At 43.5% G+C, this 23,679-nt stretch overlaps 1 protein-coding gene across 8 annotated transcripts in view; it reads right to left on the minus strand.

Moving 5' to 3' along the window:
- Positions 1-23,679, minus strand: part of LOC119442008 (pre-mRNA-processing factor 40 homolog B) — a 51,825-nt gene that overhangs the window by 5,763 nt on the left and 22,383 nt on the right. For 5 of the 8 annotated variants that reach the window (XM_037706708.2, XM_037706703.2, XM_037706707.2 and 2 more), the window contains exons 12-20: positions 22,963-23,113; positions 18,566-18,699; positions 16,744-16,858; positions 15,748-15,956; positions 12,824-12,880; positions 12,658-12,738; positions 10,320-10,340; positions 2,887-2,982; positions 1,349-1,432 (exon numbers count right to left, since the gene is read on the minus strand). In XM_037706708.2, coding sequence (XP_037562636.1) covers positions 1,349-1,432; positions 2,887-2,982; positions 10,320-10,340; positions 12,658-12,738; positions 12,824-12,880; positions 15,748-15,956; positions 16,744-16,858; positions 18,566-18,699; positions 22,963-23,113 — 948 coding nt within the window. Of the gene's footprint in view, positions 1-1,348; positions 1,433-2,882; positions 2,983-10,319; positions 10,341-12,657; positions 12,739-12,823; positions 12,881-15,747; positions 15,957-16,743; positions 16,859-18,565; positions 18,700-22,962; positions 23,114-23,679 lie in introns of all 8 variants that reach the window. The other 3 variants (XM_049661804.1, XM_037706705.2, XM_049661805.1) reach the window with 3 other exon arrangements.

Genomic DNA, 23,679 nt, shown 5'->3' on the forward strand with positions numbered 1-23,679 from the left:
GTCCCTGGTTAGGATGGTGCCCTTGCACTCTACAGCGGCTGCAGTGTGCCCGAAGCCCCGCGTGGACGGATATTCCAACAACACAGCTCAGTAGAGCAGCGGGACCAGCGGCGCCCCTGAAGGCGCGCATCGGGTCGGGCATCACCGCAAAATACTTTCGCTCTCGACTCATGCTGTGCTTTTTTGTTCTGAGGCAGGGTAACAGTGGTTGAGTTCAACAGTCAGGACTAGCTGAGGCGACGACGCATCAGGTTTTGCAAGCGCATGTTCCGCCCAGACAAGTGTCGCCTAGCAACGGAGGCGCGTCTCTTCCTTCTTTCACCCTTCTTTCCGCGCGCCTCTTTCACGCATTTTGCAGCCATAGTAGCTACACGCGCGAAGAAATTTAACCTTCGTGCTCGCGGGGTTGCCCCCCCCACATGATCACACTTCGTACTTTCCAGGCGGTGCCATTTACGCGCGCTTGCACTTTCATATAGTTAAGGTGTCCGCCTCGAACGAGACAGTTGCGGTGTCCACGGCACGAATTGTTAAAATAAACAAACAAACAAGAAACATGGCGCTTTGGAGGCGACATGGAGCTTCCTTTTTGTGAGTAGTTTTCTCGGCGTCAGCGTCTGTTTTGAGCGCATCACTCTTATTACACGGTGCTTCAGTGGTGCGTGAATAGCAACTGCGCGGGCTGAAAGCCAACAGCGACGTCTTTGTGGATAGCTCATATTGTGACAACTTATGAACTGATAAGTTAATGGGTGGAATGTTTAATTTCGGAGCTTTTACTACAACGACTTTTCAGAATAACGAACCACTTACCGCGGTCCCCAAAAGTTCGTTATATAGAGATCTTACTGTATGATTTTAGTTAAACTGGTTATAAATGAGCAGTACATTAAAATCAAAGTATGTAACCTTGACAAACTTGAAGGGCTGGTAATTGCCTAATTTTTTAATTATGAGCCTCTAAATATATCACTACAGCAGATGATACAGGCAGATATGACACTGATCCTGTAACTGTGCACGTGTCCCAATCTTGCTGTCACACAGGTAAGACTGCGGGCCCAAGCAGGTGCTTCTTCCGAACTTAACGGGTATTGTGTCATTTCTGGGGAGTCATAATGGCAGTGTTTCTTTGAGCTTCCGTATAAAAAATGCAGATAATGACTAGCCGTCTGTCATGCCATCTGCTTGTAATTGCTACAAAAAATTTTGCAAGATAGCTGCTTTTATCTACACTGAAAACTGAGGCTTTTTGTGCAGTCCGAACTTCTATTGCTGTTGGCCTTAGGTGAAGGGCACTCTTTACCACACAAAAGTTAACAGTACTACTGTCTTAAAAAGCTCATACCGAACGGGACCTTGAGCGCTTCTTGTTCTTTTTTGCCTTCTTGCTGTGCTTTTTCGACCGACTATGGTGGTGGCTGCATGCTTCCTGAAAAAGAGCAATGTCTAGAATTACTCTATGCACTCAACATTAACATGTCACACGAGTCGACAATTCAGGCTTGGATGCATAGTACAGCAGATGGAACGGCTACAGACGAGACAATTCGGACAGGACTCTGCGATTCCCTTTCTTCGTGACACCAGGAATAATGCGTCAGCATGGAGGACAACAAAAGCCACTTGACTTCTATTCCAAGGATTATCAAGCTTTATATTTACTGTTTCTGTGGCCTTACTTATTTGCAACTCAAAAAACAAAAAAAATCACAGTAAAGGTCAAAATAAAATAAAAAATTAACCGCTGATATTGCAATAATGAAAGCTGGTCATGAAAAAAATTCAGGAAATTTTTGGTGGTTCTCTGGAAAAAAAATTATGAGATCTCACACACTGTGGGAATCGATGTAAGTAAAGCTTCCTATGCTGTTTCATTCATTGACAATATTTGGCGGTGATGTTGATGGCCTACAACAGTCGTGATGTGATGTTAAGTTAAATATTACCTTGCATGCACCACTTGTGTTTGTCTACGTAGTACAGAGAACACACAGCGAGACGTGTTTGCTCGAGGCGTTGTTGTGTGCCACTGTTCGTAGCCTGCGAGAAAGTTAGCACTGTCATTCTCTCACACGGTGCACCGCATCGTGGCTGAAGTGTCGATTTGCCGGATTTGCAGCTCCTTGCTTGTTGCCGTTTTGAATCTGCGGTGCTTTAGTGCGGATTCGCGTCTGCACGCCCTACGTCAGCTGTCCGCATGTACAAACTTGCACGGTGTCTATTTTCCTAAGATAGCTGAAACGTGCCGTATCGAATTAAAATTTTTAAGTTTGTCTGCAATTGTTGCCATATAGCATTTCTTTTATTGAAGAGACCCTAAATGAAGCATGTTTTCTGACGGCGCGTTTCCCTTCTCCAGTGATCCTCCAATATATGCAAGGTGCCACGAGCGAAGAGTGACAAGGCTATTATTCGCCCGTTTCATCAGTGTGTTGGCTTTATGCATTCTCTGTCTCCTCAATCTACCATACTATCCCCCCTCTTGGATGTTGCACGTGAGTACAAAAGTAAGCACTCCAGCTACTGCAATGCTCTTGCGGGGGCCTAATGTGTAATTACAGCCATCCAGAAGGCATTGTGTCGACGGCAAGGGAGTTCCAGAGGGCATTTTGTCAACGACCAGAGAGCACCAGAGGGCACTGTGGCGACGCTCACAAAGTTCTTGCTGGAAAGGGCTCACAGACGTCTGTCCCGCGTCCCTACCATGTACATTATATACGTCCTCAACCACCCCCCACAGCAGCGTGCAAGTAAGCAACAGCAGTGGAAAAGTCGAGTGAAGAGGCAAAGAAAGATTTCCTTTCTTTGCCTGCATTTACCACTGCATTTAGGCACGATGATTCTGTAATTATTTGAATGCATGTACAGCCTTGTGACACTTGCCTCCAGTGTGAGCTGGTACTCCTTGAAGATCCGCATCCGCTCCGATTCTAAGCTCAGGTTGATAAAGGCTGGCTCCTTCTCAAACTGTTTCCGCACCTGAGGGACATGCAACATGTCATATTGTAAAGCGAGGACATTTTCAAGCAATCCTGCGCCTACATCGACAACCACACAACAGCCATACCTGCTCCATAAATGTTTCTTGTAAGAAAACCAAGTAAACTCTAAGACAAGAGTGCTAAACAGCCATATACAGCTACCCTAAGAATATTTTCGAGCACGGAAAATGAGAATAAGTCAAATTTGCTCGCAACTTCACCAGAGAGTGTGAAATGTATCTCAGGAATGTGATGATTCCACGGAGAAGTATCAACTCTACCATTCGGTTGAAGGACCTGTGCCCCGGCTGCGGTGAAATTTAGATTTTACTTGGATCCCGTGTTCCGAAAACTTTTGAGGGAGGGTGTACAGTCATGAGCAATAAATGAGCAATTGTTGGTTTCAAGCAACAATTGCTCATGATGTGTAGATTCAAATCTAACATGTTGATATGAAACAAGCAGCTTTCTTGTTGAATAATCAGTCTCGTTAAATATGACAACTCATTAAATACTTTTGTGCAGGTTGTGCGTTCGACCACTACAGCCTCTTGAAAGCAATTTAAATTGCTCGAGAGGGTACATGCACAGTGTAGGAGAAATGCATAGTTTCTATTCAGCTTAAATTTGCCATGAACACTTGCAGAACAATAGTGCATCAATATCACATTAGGCATGTCATCCACTTTTTTTTTTATCGAAGCAGAAAAATTTTTAAATTATACTACAACCGGGACGTTTCTTTCAACTATTCACCATGTGCATTACAATGAACTCTTTCCATAACAAAGATCCATCTTACTTATGACAGTGTGATGCGAGTACAGTGGAATCTCGATGCGATCTTCACGGAAACCGGAAAATAAAGAGTATCATTCGAAAATCGTATCATCCAACGTATTAACCAAATCGCATTACCGGGAAAAGAAAAAAAAACGTATTATACAAAAAAACATATTATGCAGAATCGTATCAATGAGATTCCACTGTACTACAAACACAGCCAGTGGTGGGCCCCACTTACCATGAGGCAAAAGTACAGTCCATGGGGAACCAGTAACCAAAAAGACCTGTTATACTGCTTCTAAGAATTTTATTTCTGCATCAACAGACAAGAACTGCTGCACTTTGAAACATTTGCCATGTCAGCCTTTAGTCGCACTTTGTTGGCCACGATAATAGTGGCACATAAAAAATAATTGACTATACCAAAAAAAATATATTTACATTCCTTTTTGGCACAAAAGGAGCTGATGCATTTAGTACCATATACAATGAGCAGCTTCACACAAACAGCGCATAAAGCAGTTAGCAGTGAAGTAACGGCCAGTCCCTGTAGGAGTGCTACTGGTAGTACTAACAGTGAAGTTCTTAATAAATGCTGTATACATTTGTTCTCTCACTGCAAGTCGAGCACTAACTGCAACAAAAGCAAATGGAAAGACAAGAGTATAGCAAAGACCGACAATTTAACAGAACATTATAAAATTTTGAGGACAACGCAAACACAGTAAGACACTCCAGCATAAATCAGTGCAGCTGAGACATATGAAGTCCATTCACCAATAGATATTCACTATTTGCTCTTCTAGCGCAGACCTTACCTTAACCCCAGGTACATTCCTGCAAAGGCTGAAAGTTCCAAGAGTCACACTGTTACACAAGGACAGTGGTACATCATAACTTACCTAATTATGGGCTGGTATTGGCAAATCCAAATTAGAACTTCCAAAGGCATTACTTATGCAAAATTCCTGCCCTCTCTATTTTCTAACGAAGTATTACAACAAGAGTAAAGTAGGCGCATTTATCAGAAACACGGAATACGATTTATGTACCTTTTTTAGACACAAAACACCTATACCTACATACATTACCAATTAAATTATCAACATGCACAACATGCAGAATACCTTGATTAGGTGACAGCTTTTAAGTAATTCTCATAAGTTTCTCATCAGTTCTTTTTTTTTAAGCCTACTGTACAATGGCCATGGGGATGAAATTTATTGAACTTTTGCTCTAATTTTATGTATGATTGAACACAGTTGACAATCCTGAAATATTCAAAAGCTATTAAAAAACTACTTGTATTTTCATATTTGTATTTTCGCATAAACAAGTTGAAAGTTGCACTATGTGTGTCTCATCTTCACCTATCGTCCACGTTTTTTAAGTGCATTTACATCATTGTATTTTGACATTTTTTCTAAAACGATTAAATTCAAAGGCTGAATTGAATAAGACAATATTGGATTGAATGTTTGTAAGCATTTAATAATTTGTGCACCTATATGCACGTTCTTTAGGCTGTTCTGTACCAACACAAAGCGACATGTGCATTAAACAAATCCTGTTATTGCCTTTATTGTTCTTTTTTTTTTTTTTTTTTGTGCAGGATAATATAAAGTTGCTGATTGCAAATCTGTAACCCAGCTATCTCAAGTCAGTTGCAGACAACAAAAGATGCTGTTCTTACTACGACATCAGCAGCTGAAGAAGCAATGCATCCTATACATATGATCCTTCACAAAATTCTTCACAGGGGCTTAAAAGTAACAGTGGTTTGTACAGAGAGGGCTTGCCCATAGGAGTTTGCTGTCTGTATGCTGGAGAGTGATGGCAGTTTGCTATTCAACACGAGTAGATTGCAAAGGAATATACTCACATTTTTCTAAAAATCTATTACCCTAGGAAAGTACTTACAAAAGGTGGTTTAAACTTGTGGCGGGACATTATACGGACATTACGGGGATGCTCAGCATGTGCATCATTCATGCAAAGAATATTTATGAGTTATGTTGTCACTGAATTTATCACTTTTGTCTTGTAATGCATAAGCGAGGAACACGTCATGCCAAACTAGCAATAATTTTAGTGGAACAGTGGCGCAACCAGAACTTTATTCTGTGGGGAGCTTTCGGCCTAATCATACTACTTTTTGACGGATGTGTTTCCAGACAGCTTGTAACCCACTTCTCATTGTTAGGGGGGTGTTTCTCATAGGAGTTATTAATAGTTCAAGGGTGTTATGGAACCAAACACTATGGCACCGAATGTAGCAAGGAGTCGGAAGTCCACAATCTTGCATAAAACATTGCTCACTCTCTCCAGTAACTTCTGACGCTCCTTCTGCTATGTCAAGCCTATGACATTATAGACCCACAGTCAGGGTTCGTACAGGTTTCCAAGAAAAAAATTCAAGGACTTTTCAAGGACCTTTAAAAAAATTTAAATATTTAATACGGTGGTTCATACACGTTACATTTTATTGGACAGAACAAAGGCAAGTTATTTGACTTAGTGAACGTACAGTTTCATACGACTAGATGAAATCTTGAAGCTCAGGGCAGGTCTTTCAGTTTCTTTTCTATTTGCGTCTTAATGCTGCCAAGTTCTTCAGCCTGCCCTTTTGCGGTCTTTCTCAAGCTGTTTGATTTCACCACGTACGAGATGTCACCGGTTCTCTCAGCCTTTTTTTCTGCATATCCATCTGCAAAGGCCGTTAAATCGGCAACGACTACCTCAAGCTTCTTTTTCTTCGTCTGCAACCCCTCAACTTCTTCCATGATTGTGTGCCTTTTTGTCTACTTTGAGTTTTCCTGGTACCGTTTCTTTTCCGATTCCAAGTGTGCACCGTAATGCTGCCTCGCTGCGGACACAGCTATTCTGAGTTCTTTTGTTATAGGAACATTCAAAATTCCACCTGCCCTGTCCACTGCGTCACATATGATACGCTGTGAAATGTATGACAAACTTTCAGATTCACTACGGGGATCTGGCGGTTGGCGCTGAACCCCCGTTCGACAGTTGCTTGCCCATGGCTCAAAACAAGCAACAGCCTGACTGCTTTCCACAGCTCTTTGCAGGAGGGATTGAAGCTCAGGAGGTCATGAAAAAACTCATCCAGCCTGCTAAGGCTCCTCAAAATTTCGCGCGGTGGGGGTCCGATGTATCCGGCGCAGCCCAAAGTTTGTAATCGTCATTGCTGAGCCAGGCGCTTTGGAATTTACATTTCCCAGGAATTATTCTGAACCATGTGCACCACAACCGAAACGGGGGGAAAAGCAAACAAAGCGTCGACGACACCGGAGCGCGCACGCAGATAAACAAAGCACAATGTGGCCAACAGACAACGCTCAGGCTATGAGGCTGTACCTGTTTTTAGTGGGCTGCCAATAAATCCAGCCCAAGGCGAACCCCCCAAAAAAGTGAAATACTACCAAATTCAACTGTTAAGATTCATGTAACTGCTTTTTCGTTACACATAAGCATGATGGCACAATTTGTATTTTTCCCGAGGAGGTCGAGACGCTCTAGCCTCATTGTGGCCAGCAACTTATGGCTTTTAGCCAACCCCGAAGTCGAAGCAAGCCAGAGGGGAAAAAAAATTAAAAAGTGCGCGACGGACGCGCGATCGCTTCTTCATCGAGCAGGAAGTTTGACTTCTCGGTCCCGGCGTTGCGGAAAGCAATGAAGTTCGCCGGGACCACCCTCAACCGCCATTTAATGTGAGTCGCACTGTCGGACCCCTTGAAAACCCCAAGAATTTAAGGGTTTTCAAGGACGCAAAAGAAATTCCAGGACTTTCAAGGCCTTGAAAACAGAACTTTCAAATTCAAGGGTTTTCAAGGATTTCAAGGACCTGTGCGCACCCTGGCCACAGCCCATAGATGCTAGCTACTGTGCAAAATTATTCATGACCATGAGTCATTCCACAGTGAAAGCTCGCGCATGCATGCACATGCTTCCAATCTTCCAGCAAACAGGGAAGCAACAGTTGTCAACATGTAGCACTAGGGTTGCCAACTTTCAAGTGAACGAAGTAGGGATGGTGCGGAGATGACAAACCTTTTCAGTGCCAGAAGCCGCCAACATGTATCAAAGTTGACGTGCAACAAAACATGCAACTAAGTTGAACAAACACTTTTGTCCTACCGTGTCCCAATTTAAAACAAGAAATGTGCTTTATATTTTCTTGACTAGCATGGCTACCAATACCGATAGATATACTATCAACAGTAAAGGCCTCCAAAAGAGCTATAACCATGACAAACACCAAAGTGCCTTTATGTTTATGACAATTTAACAGAAGACAAAAAGAGAGGAACATGCAAACAAGCTGTCAGGCATTATAAAAGGAAAAATTGGCCTATTTATCATTATCCACTAAAAAGAAAAAGAAAAGTCGGAACATTTGGCCATCCCAACTGGGTCAAGTCGGGACGAGGGGCTGTGATGTACCGTCCATCTGTCAGAAAGTGCGTGCCCATGTCCCTCTCAATGTGGCAGCCACTGCCGCAGCGCTGCTTACCGCGGTAGGGAGGGAAGATCCCTATTGTTCCTAAGCTTGCCAGACCCTGTTGGTCATGTGGGTAGCCGGGGCGTGACGCGGGATGGGGTAGCCACAGTGAGGAGGCAGAGCAGTTTGGAAGACGGAGCGGCATGGTGGTGCACCAAGTGTCAGCTGAAGATGTGGTCAGCAGGCTGAAACCCCAGGCCAAAGTCTTCGACAGTAGATCAACAAACAGTGCAAGTCCATCAGGATCTTCGGCAGCAAGGTACCAGCAGCCCGACGCGTCTTCAGATCGGGATCTCGGCGAGCACGCCACAGATAAGCATCGTGTTTCAACCTGCTCTCAGAACTTCTCGCCGGAATCTTTTTGTTTTTAATCACATTTCATCTTTCATTTAATTAATCATCGTATGTTTCTTTTTGTATATCCTGTTAGTGTAGTGTTTGGTGCGTTTATTGTCGCATGTATTTTTCAATTGTATCGAGTATTTTTTTTATTATTTCGCAAGAGTGGTAAATCCCCACGTGGTGGCCTTCGTGTTGTTTGTGAACCACACACCTTCAGCGAAGCTTTGCACCGTCTGCGTGTAGCTTGCTCATTCTTTTTTTCTCATCTCTCTGACGCGAACTTATTTTATTAAAGCGAATGTTTGTTTTTTACGTCACCTCCCATCTCATGCCTCTGGTCCACGGTCAACCAGGCGTGGACCTTATCGCCGGTCAGCAGTTGAACCATCCGTAACTGCACGTGGAGTGGGTTTTTTGTCACCCCATTCCCTCCATTTTGGAGGGTGCAAATAATTGTACCTCAATCTTTGACACCATCTTATCACTGCTCTTTTGTCATTTTCCAGCACGTTTGTAAGGCACTGACCTTGTGCCATAGGTTGTGAGTATTCAGGTGCACCTCAGTGCCTTTGTACGGGCATTCACCTGCTTTGTCGTCCCTATGCGTCTCCTTTCCACTTTCAACGGCTGTCGTGGGTGGCTTTTTCCACAGACCAGTTGGCAGCAGTTGCGCTTGGCACTGGTGAGTTTGTCTAGTGACTCTACCAGCTGCAACGGCCGCAACGCCAGCGGCGGCAGGTGCAAGCACGAGGGAGACCTCACCAGCACATCACTGGGTACATACATGTTTTTGTTGTCATATGCCAGACAGTCAGACTTGAGCTCGTCTGCGGTGACTTGCACCTATGGCGAGTGCATACATTGTGTTGCTCCTTTTCCGAATTATAAGCCGAAGAGCAGTGCATAGTGCTCGTGCCTGGTCCTACTACGCCGAGCCGCACTTATCGGAGGCCCAAGTCAAAAAGATGCCCTAGCTCTCACGAGTGGGCCCAATGATCATTGCAAGAGTAAGCAGCATAGCTGCAGGGACACTCTTCCCAAGCGACATGTCACGGGAAGCCATCCTCCAACAGAGATGCGCTAGTGGCGGCCTTTTGTGTATTTCTCGCCCTTGGTACAGGAGCCCCTTTGATTCTCGTGCCACCCCGAACCGGGCGTTTTTGTAGTGCTGGTTGTTGCCAGCGGCAAATAAACTGTTTCCGTTTACTTAGGGTGTTTTCTTGCGTGTGCAGCGCTTGTGAGGCACTCGTGAGCACCATGCACGATTGCAAAATTTGGCTGAGATGTTCACAACAGCGCATGCTATCCCCAGAATGCATTTTTTCACGAAGCCCAAGGGATGGCTAAGAGCCCCTTTAAAGTCTACTTCATTAACACGATGCCAGAATGCTGTCGACCTTTCTTCATTTCAACACATCTGTGCATGAGAAAAGGTACTATACACTTTTGCCAAGCATACTTAGCAAAGGTCTAATAATTAGTATATGTCTAGTGTATTGTAACAATAATCAGTTTGTGTGAGTACCGACAAGATTAGGTTCCTTTCTGTGAACTTTGTGACTACGAGAAAGAAAACGGTCTAGGGCTTACGAAATTACAAGGACAATAAAGCATCCGTTTCTCATTCTCCTTTGTAGAGTGCTTATTCCTTTCTTTATAAGAACACATCAGGATAGCACAAACTTGCTTACACCATATAGAACGTTGTCATCCTGCAAAGTTAAATGAGAAATAGCACCTCAGCAGACTTTTTTTTTTTACCCCCCAAAAATTCATACCTAAATTTCTTAGTACTCTTAGCAAGAAATCAATACTTCGTTTTTAAATAACTCAGCAGATGACTACAGTTATGTACTACTCTTTGTCACACAATCAAATTTAAGGCATATTAAAGCAACGAAATGGCTTATCGGTCATGTGTTTTATCTGATTTGTGTTTCTTTCAGCCAGACATGCTCTCTTTTTATGAAAGTGACAATGTAAACAGCATGAATGGGAGTGCTGGCAAGCCATCATGTGGTAATAAGCTAGATATGCCAAATACATACAGACAGTTAAATTTATTACGTATAAAACAGAATGTATGAACTCACAAGGTGAAATTACTGATTTATAAAAAGACCTGTGTAATGTTATTTTTAGCGGTGGGCAAATATCAGCTTTTTCTAATATGAATCGAATACAAATAGTCAAACGCAGATGCACATACTTACAGAGGGAATATTTATTTCGGTATAATTAGATATGACGCTTGTACTGACTAGTGAAAAAAAAGAAAAGACAGCCAACTATCCCAGACAATTAGGATCAGTTATAACACAAGATCACCAATTGTCATTAAAATAACTGCACAAATGCCCTCTCAACATCTTTAGAGCCTAGGTGCAAACAGGCTTTCCAGGAATGACTGGATGCTGTTGACTAGCTTTCCAAAAAAGCTAAATATATAGTTGTTTAAAGAATATCAGAAGTTGTGGAAAAAGAAAATAAACAGCTGCTGAAGAATTTGTGCGTCGCAGACAGATGTAAAGAGCCCATTACAAGGATAACTAGACCGCTAACTAGACTAGATCGCAAGAAACACTAGATTACAAACTACAAGCAACAATAACAGGATGCAAGGTAGGCTTCTGTCAGGAAACCAAAAACAAAACTTGCATTACCCATTTTGTTTCTGCATTGCTTTAAAAACATTTTCCGTAGTTTCACTTCTGATAACTTGCGATATTTTTTAGCAGACGGAGAACAGTAACTCGACTGGGAACAGTCGGTTGTTGCGAAATATTTAATTACTTTCGGTGTATTCGAAAATGGTTAATAGTTCATTTTTAAGTACAGTTAAAGCTCAATATAACAAACTACAATATAACGAAATTCTCAATATAACGATGTATTTAACTTTTTATAACTTTTTGTCCATAAAACACCAAGTATCTTGAGCCTGAACTTATTTGCATAAAATATTCAATTTCATTATAAAAAAAAAATTTTATATGATGAAGCAAATTGCCGATTCTACCAGCTTCGTCATATCAATGTTTAACTGTAAGAATACAAATAGTTAGGGTGTAATATTAGATTTGCATTCGAAACTTCGAATATTCGCCCACCAGTAGTTATATTTGTTTCTGATAACATCCAACAACCCATTGTAATTTAGTGCAATGTCTGAAGGTGCCCACAAAAACTGAATGTGTGAGTGCAAAAATGTTTAATAGACATGGAACATGGCAATTTACATGCAGTGCTCCAGAAAGCGGTGGGAAATACCATATTTTTGCATACGTAACCCAGCCCTGCATATAATGTGCACCCTAATTCAACCGCGGAGAAGGGGGGCAGAAAATACAGCATAATAACGCATGCAATAGCCACATACCAACAACAATCAAAGCTTAGCAAAATCAACCCTGAGCAATTTCCTGCTCAAAGCGAATCCGCAAGCACAATTTTGTTTTCCATGTTCAGTCATCACTGTTTTCATTGCTTCGCATTGAAGCATGGTGTATAAAATCACAACAATAAGATGTGCACTCATACTTGAACTTTACCTACAAGTGTGACTTCAAGGCAACATGTGCAGCATTGCCAAAGCCACTCCTGAAATCAATATTTACATGTGGCCTACAGCCCCCCCTACGTACTTCCCTTTCTTTAATTTTCAGAATGGATTACCGGCACAAAGATAAGCTATGTAGGGGCATCTCATTTGTTTTGAAACTGTATGATCCATGACTCTCCCATGCATTATTTCACTTAGCCATTGTAATGTCACTGAGGCACCTGCCTTGAGGCACCAGGGAAGAACTACTCTCCTAGAAAAGGCGAAGACTGCAGTGCTTTCAATAATCCTACGTACTTGCCGATTGTCAACACTTTTTGTTGAGCACGCACAGCCTCTCCTATTTCTCTCTTATGGGAACGAAGGATAATAGAGAATGCAGACAATTCCAGCTCGTGCCAAGCCTCGAATCACAGAGTGAAGCTCCCGAGAAAGCACCCAATGCCAAGTTCTGGTAGACAACTGACCTGGTCCCAGGTGGAGCCACTGTCGATTGACGGCATGGCACCCTTTAGCATGGCCCGGAAGGCATTCTCCAGTTTGCGTTGCTGTGGGAATCGGAAGGAAAGCACTAGTTGTGAAAATGCCAAGACAAAGACACCCCACAAAAAAAAAAAAAAAAAAAAAACGGACCTTGCGAGCCTCCTCTTTGAGCCGCTCTTTCTCCCTCGCTGCTGCCTTCTCCAAAAGCTGAAAATGAACAAGCACGAAATGTCGAGAAATTAGCAGCATCACCACTATATACACTGCCTATGACAGCTCCCCTTAAAGGGGCCCTGCAAACAATTAATATCCGTTAAGCTCTGCGTCACAGCGTAATCCTCCTGTTATCTCGAGGAGACTACTAAAGGAATTTTGAAAACTGAGGTGGCCAAGCAAAAATTATTCAACTAACAAATTCACAGCAGACAGAAAGAAGCACACCCTTTCACATTTCGCTCACCCAGCGAGGACTTATGCTGCTTCCAATCAAAACGCAGCTTACATCTCGCGGTACCAGAAGCTTTCTAACCATTGTCGCCTTCCCTTCGTAGTCTCGCTGGATATGGTGGCGTCATTGAGTTAAGGTGCCTGCAAATGCACCTTCTTATGCACAGTAAATATCAATAGCCATCGGATGCTTTTCAAAAATATACAGAATGGACTTCACACACTGTTCATACATACGTTCTACATGCAAATGCTTGTTTTTGCATTATATTTCGAATGTAGGCCATTGAACAGCACACCTAGAGTCAGTTGCAAAAAAAAATTCATTTGTATTACAGAAATGTGGGTCCTTTAAAAAAATCAAACAAGTTCTTATTTCTCAAGTGATCATTGTATGTGCAGTAGAACCTCGTTGCTACGATCCCGCTTCATACGATTTGTGATCGAGAACACAAAAGATGACCTACTGAAGTTACACTTCTTTTTCGACGGTTAATACATTCCCGGAAAACGAGCTTTCAGCAGCAATGTTCAGTACATCACCAAACTGCGATCGTATGATACGTTTTCCAGCTGCTAGATCTAATGTGAACAAGAAAATGCATGATGCACGCACAGAGAAAAACCGCTCGCCACAGCAGCTTCCCTGCAGTACAGGCTGTCGTCGCATGAAAACACTGGTGCACAGCAGCAAATCTCATCGCAGGTCATCGCACGCCGCAACCACAGCTACAGCTGCCAACCCTATAGGGATAAGTATCTCCCTTTATCTGTTTTACAACGCATGTCGCATTTGCCATTGGAAGCGCACTGCACACTTTTAATAGGCAGCGCCGTTCCCTGCTGCAGGTAGCGCAAAGTGACCGTCACGTTTTGATCTGGCGGCATCGTATTCCGTGGTCACTCACCAACTCAATTTCTTTTTGGTTTCCTTTCGCCATCATAAAACACAACGAAATAGGAAAGCAATAAAGCACACCCTGCCGCTCGAGCCAGCACCAGCTCATCGTGCATCGGCGTCTCATGCCACAACGATTCTCTCAGAGTGGGCAAATCAAAACTTCCCACTGAAATGCTTGGCGCCCAAAGAAGTTGCTGACCCAAGCCAAATTTGATGAGCGCAAAAGCAAGCTTGTCAAAGCCACTAAAATGACAACTTGAATCTCAGGCTACTCGAGGCCCCACAAGCTGGGCACGCATTGGCGTCTCGTGCTGCAACGACTTGCACAACACTTTAATGTCAACTACAACTGAGACTGCCAAATTTTTTGTGACTTCAAATTGTACGGTTTTCCAGTTAGTACATATTTTAATGTGCTAGCGTTAAAGACCCCATGTGGCAGAAAATCCGACGTCGGTGTCGGTCTAGGCTTTGGCGACCAAGAAAATCATCCCAAACCACCCCGACCACGCAGTCCCCTCCGCGTGGCGCTGAGGCGCTGGTGAACTAATCGAATTTCTCAAAGTAAAATGCGTCATAAAAATCGTAAAGTATGACTTAACCACAACCTATAGATGCGATACCGTTGGATCGTAATTTGAATATACAAGAAAACATAATTCTCTTACGCGGAAACTCGAACACAAGCCCCTTTTCCAGCATTCCACGCATACAGCGGCGTGCCGCGGTTTGCTCCTTGCAAAAATACCATCCAGATGGCGTTCGCCTCCTCGGCAGCCGCATGCGGAGGCGAAGTTGGAGAAAAAAGAAAGCTGCAGTTGCTGGGAAGCCTGATAAGCAGCCAGGGATCTTTGAATGCTATCGCGTTCCACTCTTAAAGGTGAAGCGTAAGCGTCTTTCAAATTTTTTTCCGCACGTATTTTTCGAAAGCGTATGAATGAGGTTCTATTGCATAACATAAACACGCATAATATATTCCAATCAAAACAAATCGCAAAGGTCACGTGCCTTTTCACCACGTCCGCGGCTGAAAATTGTGGATCTATGACGCAGCAGTCGGTGTGGAAACTGATTTCAGAAGCAAATTAAAATATCAAATGCTCTGATTTCGCCACACTGGAGGCATCCCCAAGTTCTATATTAAGCAAATGTAGAATAAAAAGAATTGCATAGTTTGAGATGCAGGGCCCCCTTAACTAACTCATGACATACTCTGCAAAAGTAAGACGTAAAGACCTTGTGGCACTTCTCAAGAGTTGAACATTAAAAAGACATCTCTTTGGCTGTGATCTGACCTTCACTTCCAGCATGATAAGTAGTCATATATATCAATAACAATAACATAAAATGAAAAACATGAATTCTTCCGATATGCGAAAGCACAAATTTTACTCTTTGTAAATTAAACATTAACCAGAACTGCATGCATTTATCTGGTATGCCATCATGTTCAAATGAAAAAAGGATGCAATGTCTTTCACTCATGGCTGCTTTATCATTCGCTAAACCTCTTGTCATTGGCAAAAGCATTATACCTGTCACTCCACCGTGGCAATTTATTAAGTGGACTGACGTTATTGTGCACACAAGTAAAACCAACAAGTTTATGCAGCTCATTTAGTGCTACTATGAAGAAACAACCCCATAATTTGCAATTTGCATGGTTTTGCATGGCAGTTCTCTGCCAGAAAAATAAACAGCAGAAACTTAAAATGGCAGGCCTTACACTGTTATATGTGAGCTTTACGTTGCCGGCATCCAAGGTGGCTGACCGTTTATCCTCACTGATCACTGTGACAAAGTCATCATACACTGTGTTCACTTCCACCACAAAGTTCTTCTCCCGTAGAATCTCCTTGATTATTTTCTTTTCACCATGGAACCTGTCCTTGAGGTCCTCCACAAAGAACTTAAACAGATCCAATGGAGTAGAACCTGCAAAAGCATATCAATCGTACTGTAAAACACACAGCAGCAATCACTGCTTTAGGCAAGGCAGAAAATATCACACCTACACTATTCTAAAGCACACCTTTCTTTCTGAAAAGATTAACTATAATTTGACAGGCGCATTACAGTGAAGTACAAAACCAAAAGTTCAATGTCCAATCCCACCCCCCCAATGTTGAAAGCCGTGCTTTGCCCTACTGCAGGTTCTGGAAGCTCCTGCGAGAACTGGAAGTTCTGTCATCATTGGACACCACCAATAGCTGGTGTCCAAGTTGCAAATGAAGTAACCTCAGAATTTAAAACATTGTTTTTTTAAGTGAGAACAAATAGCTATTTGGCGCAGGAACAATCAAGGGTATTGCATTTTGCATTTCTGAACTATGAAAATTGGGGTGTGCATTACGTCATGGGCACTGCACTTTCCATTTATGGACATGAAAAATCAGTTGCGCGCTACAATCATAGAAACATTAGAAACGAGCAAATACAGTATTATACGTTCATCTCCCATTTCAACATGCGCAAGAAAAGTTGCAAGATCAGTGCTGCATCTGCAACGTGACAGCATGATGCAACAGCAAGTGCACATAAGTAAAACTTTCACAGCAGATTTTTAACAACATATTATGATCAATGCAGCTACATGACAACTAAATTCCCGCCAGTTTATTGCACTTTTTGAAACACTTCCTGGTAAACTAGCTCTACTGCAGAAATGAACTGTCATGCAAAAAGTTCGTAAAACAGCACAAGGTTGAAGGCCCGCACTTACCCGGCTGGCCAAGCATATTGGTGAATCGAACATCAGCGCGGATGGCTGGGTAGAGCTCTACCCATAAAGACATGGACGTCAACTTTCCCTTCTCGTGCAGCTCATTCAGTAGTGTCTGGAAAAAATGGGGAGGAAAAGTGTGAAATACTAGATTAAAAACAGGCTCAGGGTAGGGCTTGACTACTGATGCAGTCAAACCTCGATGTAATGAACAAGGATATAATTAATTATCATAAATAACGAAGTAAATTAAAAATATTTTAGGGATATCAGCATGTAACAAAAATGGTCAACTCTAATTAATTCGACCGTGATAGGACCGACGAAATCGACCGTATTATCCGGTGGATCAAATTAAACAAGATGCAAAAAAAAAAAAACACAAAACACATTGCTGATTAATTTGGCAGTATTTGAACTATTCTAACACGCCCCCAAATGAAGCATGCACCCACTTTCTATGATTTCAAAGTAGAAAGCTAATGTAGAAATGATATTAAACTCCTAAGCAATGTAGAAATCTAATACACACCTGATTTTTTAGCAAGAAAAATGGGCAAGGGTTTAATATGTGTTGCACAGTGATGGGCATTTTAAAGTCAGCTTTGCAGCAATACATCTGCATTTTGTGTAGTAAAGCCTACAAACACCGTGACGGTGATTTTGGTTTTGCATCCGATTGCACCACACAGGTTATTCTCGGCCTAATTTTATTGAAACAAAAAAAGCATGCATTAAAATCGGGTAAATACCATAATCGGAGATTTTTTCCCCATTTAGTGGCCAATAACCTAAGGGCACGTTCACACTGGTGAACGACAGAGGTTGCACGACCAACTGCAACTGGCGACCAAGAAATGACTCAAGGAGACAGGTGCTGACACCAGTAAATGCAACTGGCCCGTCACCACACCGAAATGTCTCGAGATTGATGCCCTTCAAATGTGCTCGCACCGCCACTGTCTCGTAAAATAAGCAGACGCCCTGCTCCTGCACCGCCGATGGATAAGCAGCTTTGCTACTTCAGTCGCACAACTGAAAAAAATTTACCGATGATTACAATACTCCCGAATGCGAAATTTGAGCACAACTCTAAACGTGTTTTCCTTTTGCAATATATTGGCTCGCGCGAACAATCTGCCTCGTGCTGCACGTTGCAAACAGAGCGAAGTGTGGCACGACTGCCTCGCTAATTGGGAGATCATGAGAGGCACCGCGTGGGCGACACGTGGCCGCGATTCACAGCAGCTACTGCAGACAGACTTCCGCTCATGCGGCGCTTTGTTTCCGTATGTCTGATGCACGCTACTCTGGTGCCATCTTGTAGCCATCGTTGCCGCAGAGCCCAACTTGCGCGGCACTACGCTTTTTTTCTCCCACTTTCGCCATACCTGCCTCCGCTTTCTGCCTCATGGTTCCGCGGAACCCTCCTCCTCCACTTTCCTCCTCGCACTATTCGCTATCGCAGTCTTTCATCCTTCACTGTGCTCATTTGCACGGTTATGAGGGACGCCGCCGACACCGACGCTCGCCGCAGGAACGGGCGCCTAAGAGCTGCGCTCTAAAATCAAGCAGCAAGCTATTGGCCTAAAACAGTCATTTTTCTATGAAAGCAACCATTTGCGACCAACTTGGTCGCGCAACCTCTGTAAGTCGTCAGTGTGAATGAGCCCGAAATCCTGAGAGGCCATCAGCAAGCTTTCCGATTAGCTAGAGCTTTAGAACATGCAGGCTACAGCAGCACCCACAGGCAGACCTTGTTTCATGCTCAAGAACCTGCATCTCAATACTGACAGAAGGTTGTACCCATGTTAGTGCCTACCAAGAAGGCCTCACGGTTTTTGCGCTGCTGACGCTTCAGCCGTCTTCTTGCACGCTCCTTCTCCTCTTCCTCTTCCTGCTCCAGCTGTCGGATGTGGTCCTCAAAGATGATCAATGCATCTTCCTTGTCCATGTCTGCGGACACAAGGGCCACATAATGTACGGTCACAGTGTGGTCAGACATTGTTTGAAAGCAGCAACAATGTAGGGATATTGCAGTAGTAAGGTATTTCAATAATGGTGGCAGCATGTGCAGGTCATTCCACAATCCCTGCCAGAGGATTTCAACACACAGAAATGAGCAGCTTAAACAGTGATGCTTTTTGTGACCACTCAATGCCAAGTTCACTGAAATGATACTATTTTTCCCATCTTAAGCAGAAAAGGAACAACCATGAGAATGGAGAATGCATTAACTGTCAGTACACTTCTTATACCATCATGTTGCATATTGTGTTGTGTACAGCTGACCAATGGCTTGAGCAGTAAGTAGACTGCCTTTTGTTTCATCACACAGATTTATGTGGACTGCTATTAGACAACAGCAGTTCCATATAACACAACTGCCATGTTTCTACATCTGAATAAAAAGAAAACTGGCATCAGTGCATTATTTAGCTGTTGGACTCAGTGCGCCTGAATGATGAAGTCTTGACGAGCTGTAGAAAAATTTCAAACTCTTATTAACATTTCATGAAATCGTCTCCCACTATAAAGAGGAACGCAGGCGCTTCCCGCCTCCACACCCAAATCTATGTAGAGCTCAATCGATCACGCTTAGGATGCTTCAGACGAGGTCATATCCCTCGCGAGGTTTCCTAAGCAGGATAAACACAGAAATTGACCCACACTGCCCGGATTGTGGGGAGGAGTTCAGCACTCTAGCTCATATGCTCTGGCAGTGTCCTGCGTTACGGGATACGTCACTCACCAGCGAACAGGACTGGGACGAGGCCATCTCAAGTACGGAACTCAAGCTCCAGTCCATGGCCGTCCAGAGGGCCCGTGAAAGAGCGGAGAGGCTTGGCCTCCCGATTCCGACATGGGAGCAGCCAGCGGCGAGCCGGGGGCCCCAGCGGGTCTCCGCCGGCTAGTCCCTCAGGACCTCAATAAAAGTTCATTGTCTGTCTGTCTGTCTAGTAATGCATGTTAGACTCATTGGCCCAATGCAACTAAGCTTTGCATCACGAACGTTTCTAAAGTATGATTATGCCCTGACACGTTACATGTGAAATGAATACAGAAAAAGTAAAAGACAGGGCCTCTCCATGGAGTTCTATTGATTAAAGATACATGGAGTTCTATTTATTAAAAATACTGTAAAAACCAGCATTATTCTGAGGTATTTTTCCAGTTTTTACCATGTGTAATTTCCACCCCATACTTTATGCGGATCCCAAAAATTTTTAGCCCGAATTTGCAGTTACAGTTTCAGTATTGCTTAGTGCTCTCATCATCAGGTTCTTGCATCATCGTCAGGTTCTACGCCACTGTAACCACGCTGACACCGCGACAGTCACACCTTAGGAAATAGCACGATCGAAACGCAAATTGTATCTCACATGATGTCAGGAGCACAAAAGGAGTATTCGGCTGCTTTTGAAGGGGTCCTGAACCACCCCTCGGGCTTGGTGAAAAAAAAAACAGTCCACGGACGGCATACACTGCTATGAACATCTCAGCCAAATTTTGAAGTCGTACACGGCGTATGGAGCTCCCAAATGTAGTGCGCAGTCCCCATTTTTTTTTTTTTTCAAATGCTCTCTCTTCAACAGAAGCCTGCTCCTCACTCTTTTCTAGATGCTTTATTTTGTAATATAGCAAATTCCCATATGCAGCTGCTACTGACCAATAGCTTACATCAAGAAGGCTGGTTGAATCAGTGCGCTTCTTCCTACTGTTACTGTGCATATTTATTGACACAGTTTAATAAATAGGTGAAGTAAGCGAAAATCTGCTTTCAAATTTCTATAATAATTATGTACTTCCAGAAGAAGCCGACTATCGCCTGCTCATGCTCGGCTGCAGCCACCCACATAGGAATCAAACTTTGGCCACCCTGATTAACGGTGTCGTAGCTGTCGGGCCTCGCTAATTTCAATTAGTTTTCAACACTCAACTAGCCTTGAACCACGCTGAAGTCCGCTGGTTGAGCATGCTGCGGCTCACTCAGGACAACCGCGTTTGGCAGCACGTCGTAGGCACCAAAATCAGAAGCAGTGGCATCTACGTGAACATCCAAAATCAAATTTGAACTGCACGCCACAGTAGGCGGTCGGAGTATTGTGGACATGCCCCGCTCCACCGTAGCCTTCACAGTGCAAGTCATTGAAGAAGGAGTGGAAGCACCCCTTAGGGGACGTTTGATTGCCAATAATTCTGCTTCTGCTGAACGCACTGAAGTACATTTTGCGGCAAAGTATTTCTGAAATAGTCTATTTTAACTTTAAATGCATCTTGTGACTTTGATAAAGAGTAGTTCAGGGCCCTTTCAAAGAAAAGTGATCATAGCTGTCGAAACCATTGGCAACTAGGGCAGCAGTTGAGTGTGACCGAGCACAGCATTCGCACTTGGAGGAAACAAAAATAAGCCAAATAAAGTCAGCAGTTAAGCAAGTTTGTATGGGTTCATACTGAAGACTGAGTGAGGCAGCGCACAAAGATGGAACACAAAGAAGTATAAAGAGACAACACAATGCTGCACTAGCAACTACTAATATCCATTTTGAAAAACGTTGTCGTAAGGGGGGATGCGGCTTTCACATCGCGAGAAATGTCAAAAAAATTCGTTCATTTTTTGAAGATCAAATTTTTAGTTTCTATAACCCTTTTTCTATGCGATCCCGAAATATAATCACTGAAAACCATGTAGAAGCGCTCCAAAAATATGTATTTTTTTGTTGTCCAAAAACATGGGCAAAAAACTTTCACGAAAAAAAAAAAAACTGCGTTTTTCACGCCCCAATATCTTTGGAACGGTGCAATCGAGCAGCGCCATTTTGGTGTTGTCAAAAAGTGCATTTCTTCGTCTTATAATCTGCCACTTCCGCTATCTCCTCCATACAGAAACAAGCGCACAAAAAGGAAATGATTGATGGTCGGTTCGGAGTCTCCGATTGGCCACACCCACCATGTGACTACAGCGCAGTTCGCCACTGGTCTGGGGCTCACTCCGTAGGGGCAGCATCTGCTCTTTGCACCTCACGAGCTCTTGACGTCTCGACCACCATGATCTCTCAACACGGGCGCGATGCGGACATCGCAAAAGCACGGTCGACCCCTCCATTAATGTACTTCTCAGGGCCACACCTAAGCATTCCAAGCATCAGTGACGCGGACTTAGCGACCAAGCACTTCGCGCGCAGTATCCTCGGATTTGCTGCCAAGCCTTTCAAGCATTGGTGCTTTGGGCATCGCAACAAAGCACATCGCGCATACAACCTTCAGGGCCCGCGACCATGCGCATCGCGCGCGGACTCCTTGAACCCGCGGCTCGGCATTTCGCCCATCGGTGCATTGGACTCTGCGATCAAGAACATCGTGTGCTTTTATTTATTTTTCTTGGTCACGGTTTCTTGAGCTAGAGTGCAGGTCGGAACTTCCTTGCTTTTTTGGCTTAATTATTTCAATTTGTTCACATTCAAAGTGTGGGTCTAATGTGAAGGTACCAAGAAAAATGAAAAATGCAAGGGGGGGCTATTTTTGGATAGGTAAACCAGCATACAGCCATGCCCAAAAAAGAGGTCTTTTTTTTGCATTCACCGACCTGAGAAGAAGTTACCGGAATCCAAAAAATGGAGTGTTTCCTGAAAATGAACAGGACCTGACGCACGTCGCTGTCAACATCAAAGTGCTGCAAGCAAAGGCAAGAGAGATCGCTAGAGAGAAAGGCATTTAGCAGACAGACTTCAATGCAAGTAAACACTAGGTGTCTCGTTCTATGCGTTGCGCTGAATTTTATTTACATCGGCGCACGCCAACATCACAGAAGCTGCCAGAATGCTGCGAAGGGCTGCTTCTGGCCAGTGGCACGTGATTTCACTGCGAAAGTAAGTCAACTTTCAGCTGGGCTAGATCGGCAATGCTGATCAGACGCCAGTATATCTTGACATGCCCTCGGCACTAACAGAGCAGGCAAGTTCCTGTGAGGTCAAGTAGAAGCGAGAAGATGCAGGTCACCGTAGTGTGAAGTGCAATGGACGACGACGATGACCAAAGCATCAAATGCAATGGAAATAAATGCTTTCAGTGACCTTTTCACTCTAACCTTTTCGCCTATGAAAACTCTCTTTTTTTTTTCATTTTTGGTGTCCCCAAATTACACCTTAGACTATATACGAGTCTCTGCTACACACAGGTTTTTACAGTATCACTGTCCAGATGGCAGACACCACTCACTGAGCAGCTCGGCGTCTTCAGCAAAGGTGGGGTTGTCGAGCAGCAGGTGTTGTGCCTCCTGCCATGTGGTGCTGTGCATGATGCTTGTCATAGAGTCAAGGATGTCGCTCAACACCTGCATGTTGCGCTTGCGCAGTATCTTGGACTCTTCCTGCATAACAGCAACACAGCTTATTTAGTGTCAAGGCAAAATGATGCTAACAATACCATTAAGAAAAAGTTTTCCAAGCACAGGGTCAAATGCCTCAGAGTTGACGAGCATTTGATGCGGTATAATAAGGCACAAGCTGGTGAGGACAGTTAGTGGGAATTACTAAATTTTCCAAGTTAACATGAGCCAAACACGCAATGCTTTAGTATAATAGCTTACTAACCTTACTAGCCGTATTAATAGCTCTTTAATAACAAGCTTCCTCACGAGACACAGCTTGCTGCATGTTCCTAGGAGGACGATGTTGCTGTTGTTGTTACAGACAAATGACACTTGCCTAAACGGAAGAATTGGCTAAGGCAGTGGTTCTCAAATGCGGGTCTGCGAAGTCATTTTTGGGGGTCCGCAAAACCCACGCCCGCAAAATAGGGGTGTGTGAATATTTGAAAAGTCCAACAATTATCGAATATTATATTTTTAACATTCAATTCGAAAAATAGATATTTGAAAATGTTCGAATATTCGAATCAAATCGAATATACTGCTGGCTGTGCGGGAGCAAACAC

Source organism: Dermacentor silvarum, chromosome 2, assembly GCF_013339745.2.
Source record: "Dermacentor silvarum isolate Dsil-2018 chromosome 2, BIME_Dsil_1.4, whole genome shotgun sequence".
Lineage (NCBI taxonomy): Eukaryota > Metazoa > Arthropoda > Arachnida > Ixodida > Ixodidae > Dermacentor > Dermacentor silvarum.